Source organism: Cervus canadensis, chromosome 27 (genome assembly GCF_019320065.1).
Source record: "Cervus canadensis isolate Bull #8, Minnesota chromosome 27, ASM1932006v1, whole genome shotgun sequence".
Classification (NCBI taxonomy): Eukaryota; Metazoa; Chordata; class Mammalia; order Artiodactyla; family Cervidae; genus Cervus; species Cervus canadensis.
Window position 1 is genome coordinate 21,332,432 of NC_057412.1, and position 3,182 is coordinate 21,335,613.

Sequence of the window (3,182 nt, forward strand, 5' to 3'; positions counted from 1 at the left end):
TCTCATGCTAGAGGCTCATGTCAGAAAAAATAAACTTTTTTTCCCCAAAAATTTATTCTCCGATTTTCTCAAAGGGATAGAACCCCAAATTTTAGTTGGTAACATTTTGTAGCTTCCTATATAGCTAGTTTAAACAAAAAATATGGCCAGTTCATGGTATGCCAAAGTGACATGTAGCGATTTTCCTAAATCTTTGTCTGAGATAGTTGTTTCCACCTCTGTTTCTTTAACCCCTTTACCTAGTCCTCCTTCCTGCTGACTTGGTATCTACAGATGGAGAGAACTTACTGAATCTGGACTTTTTCTGAAAATGGAGATGATATCCCTGTTGGTGATGTATGTGTTAATTACCTTGCTCATGGTAAATATTTTACAATGTATACATATGTAAAATCATCAAGTTAAAAATATACATTAGAAAAATATATATATATATATACATTAGGCTCTCTGCTCCTGCCGGTTGGACAGATAGCCGTAACTTTCCTGCTGTGCCAGCCGCATCTCTGAGACAAGATGGTGAAGGTCGGAGTGAACGGATTCAGCCTCATCGGGCGCCTGGTCACCAGGGCTGCTTTTAATTCTGGCAAAGTGGACATCGTCGCCATCAATGACCCCTTCATTGACCTTCACTACATGGTCTACATGTTCCAGTATGATTCCACCCACAGCAAGTTCCATGGCACAGTCAAGGCGGAGAACGGGAAGCTCGTCATCAATGGAAAGGCCATAACCATCTTCCAGGAGCGAGATCACGCCAACATCAAGTGGGGTGATGCTGGTGCTGAGGACGTGGTGGAGTCCACTGGGGTCTTCACTACTATGGAGAAGGCTGGAGCTCACTTGAAGGGTGGCGCCAAGAGGGTCATCATCTCTGCGCCTTCTGCCGATGCCCCCATGTTTGTGATGGGCGTGAACCACGAGAAGCATAACAACACCCTCAAGATTGTCAGCAATGCCTCCTGCACCACCAACTGCTTGGCCCCCCTGGCCAAGGTCATTCATGACCACTTCGGCATCGTGGAGGGACTCATGACCACCGTCCACGCCATCACTGCCACCCAGAAGACCGTGGATGGCCCCTCCGGGAAGCTGTGGCGTGATGGCCGAGGGGCTGCCCAGAACATCATCCCTGCTTCTACAGGCGCTGCCAAGGCCGTGGGCAAGGTCATCCATGAGCTCAACGGGAAGCTCACCGGCATGGCCTTCCGCATGCCCGCCCCCAACGTGTCCATTGTGGATCTGACCTGCCGCCTGGAGAAACCTGCCAAGTATGATGAGATCAAGAAGGTGGTGAAGCAGGCGTCAGAGGGCCCTCTGAAGGGCATTCTAGGCTGCACTGAGGACCAGGTTGTCTCCCGCGACTTCAGCAGCGACACTCACTCTTCTACCTTTGATGCTGGAGCTGGCATTGCGCTCAACGACCACTTTGTCAAGATCATTTCCGGGTACGACCGTGAATTCAGCTACAGCAACAGGGTGGTGGACCTCATGGTCCACACGGCCTCCAAGGAGTAAGGTCCCTGAACCCCCAGCCCCAGCAGGAGCACCAGAGGAAGAGAGAGATCCTCAGCTGCGGGGGAGTCCTTGCCCCACCTCGATCCTCCACCACACTGAGAATCTCCCGACCTCCACAGTTTCCATCCCCAAGGCCCTGAGGAAGGGGAGGGGCTTAGGGAGCCCTGCTTGTCGTGTACCATCAATAAAAGTAACCTATACCCAGAAAAAAATATATATATACATTAAAAATATACAATTTTAATTCTCAACTCTACTTCAATAAAGTTAGATAAAAAAGATACAAGGAGCCTGAATGTCTCAGAACTTTATTGAGCAAAACTCAATTGCCTGTATCCAGACTTTTTCATGAGAGAAAAATAAGCTATCTTTTATACTACTGTTGTTTTTTGTCTGTGGCATTTGAAATTTAATTCTTTACTGATATATAGCTGTATGAAAAACCTGCAGTCAATCCTTCAGCAATTCTGAATTGTTAATAAAAATTTATCATAGCAGGTAGAAAATATTATGAAAATATTCAATTTTATATTTTTTGAATATTATTTTCAATTTGTTTAAAATGTACACTCCTTTTTCAACTTGCAAATGATATGAAAATTGCAGTTTATTTGCTTTTATCAAAAAAAGTAGTTAGTTGTACGACAGTTGTATTTAGCATCTTCAACATTCACAGTATAGACACATATTCTTGGGAGATCTACCAGATAACTAAAAACTGAACCAATACTCAGTATTCCTGGGGACTCAAGAACCCTCTGGGGAGAGTCCAAGCAGATTCAACCATATATTTAATATATGAATACATACTCTACTGACATCCTCATGGGACTCTGCGACATTGTGATTTAGTGACTTTCTAGCTGTTCATCTCAAAAGACTATTTTGATTCTATATTTTTGAGGGAAAGAATATCACATGTTAGAGTAAATTTATTGTACAAATATTAAAAAGCAATAATATTTCTTTTAAAAACATCCTGTTGATATCTCCTGTAGATATGAAATGTTTTATGTAATTGATGTAGCATTGCCAATAGACCATGGCAACCTATCTAGCACTGTCCTTTAAATGAACTTTACATAAGCCCAAGGAAATACCTCAGATGAAGAAAAAGTATATTTTATAGGTTCAGGCATGTTTGACCAGATTCCAAGACTTATTCTTTAGAAAATCACTGAGATAATTCTCCAGGACCCATAGTCCACCTCTTTACAGAGAAGTCTCTAATCATTTGCAATTTAGGTTAAATATGACTTAACATAGCCTGGAAATTAATTTTTCTCCAAACTCCCAAAACATACTAAATTTTATTCAAAACATTTAAAATTGACTCTAATATTCTTGTATTAATATGTATATAAACATAATGTTCTGGATAGCAAACACAGATAAGCTTTTTGTTTCAAGATAATTGTTGAACACTGGAGTAGCATATCAGAGACACATGCAGGAGATTTTTTTTCAAAACACATGTGTCTGGCTTCCACACATAGCTTACTGAATCAAAACCAAAGCATTGTAGCCTAATAAACTCATTTGTTTCTCAAAAGAATGGAGCCTTCAAATTTTGGCTGGTCACATGTCTACCCAGAATGAAAACCACTTTGCAGTATTGTTTATAGCTAGCTTTGGCTACATAATATCCCAGATGATTCATGGAC

The 3,182-nt window shown here is 41.7% G+C and overlaps 1 protein-coding gene across 1 annotated transcript; it reads left to right on the top strand.

Annotated features, from left to right (window-relative positions):
• The first annotated feature begins 469 nt into the window (after positions 1 to 469).
• On the top strand, positions 470 to 1,730 carry LOC122428616 (glyceraldehyde-3-phosphate dehydrogenase-like). Its single transcript, XM_043448625.1, has one exon. It carries the CDS (start codon positions 517 to 519, stop codon positions 1,516 to 1,518), a length of 1,002 nt encoding a protein of 333 aa, XP_043304560.1. The 5' UTR covers positions 470 to 516; the 3' UTR covers positions 1,519 to 1,730.
• Positions 1,731 to 3,182: the final 1,452 nt, after the last annotated feature.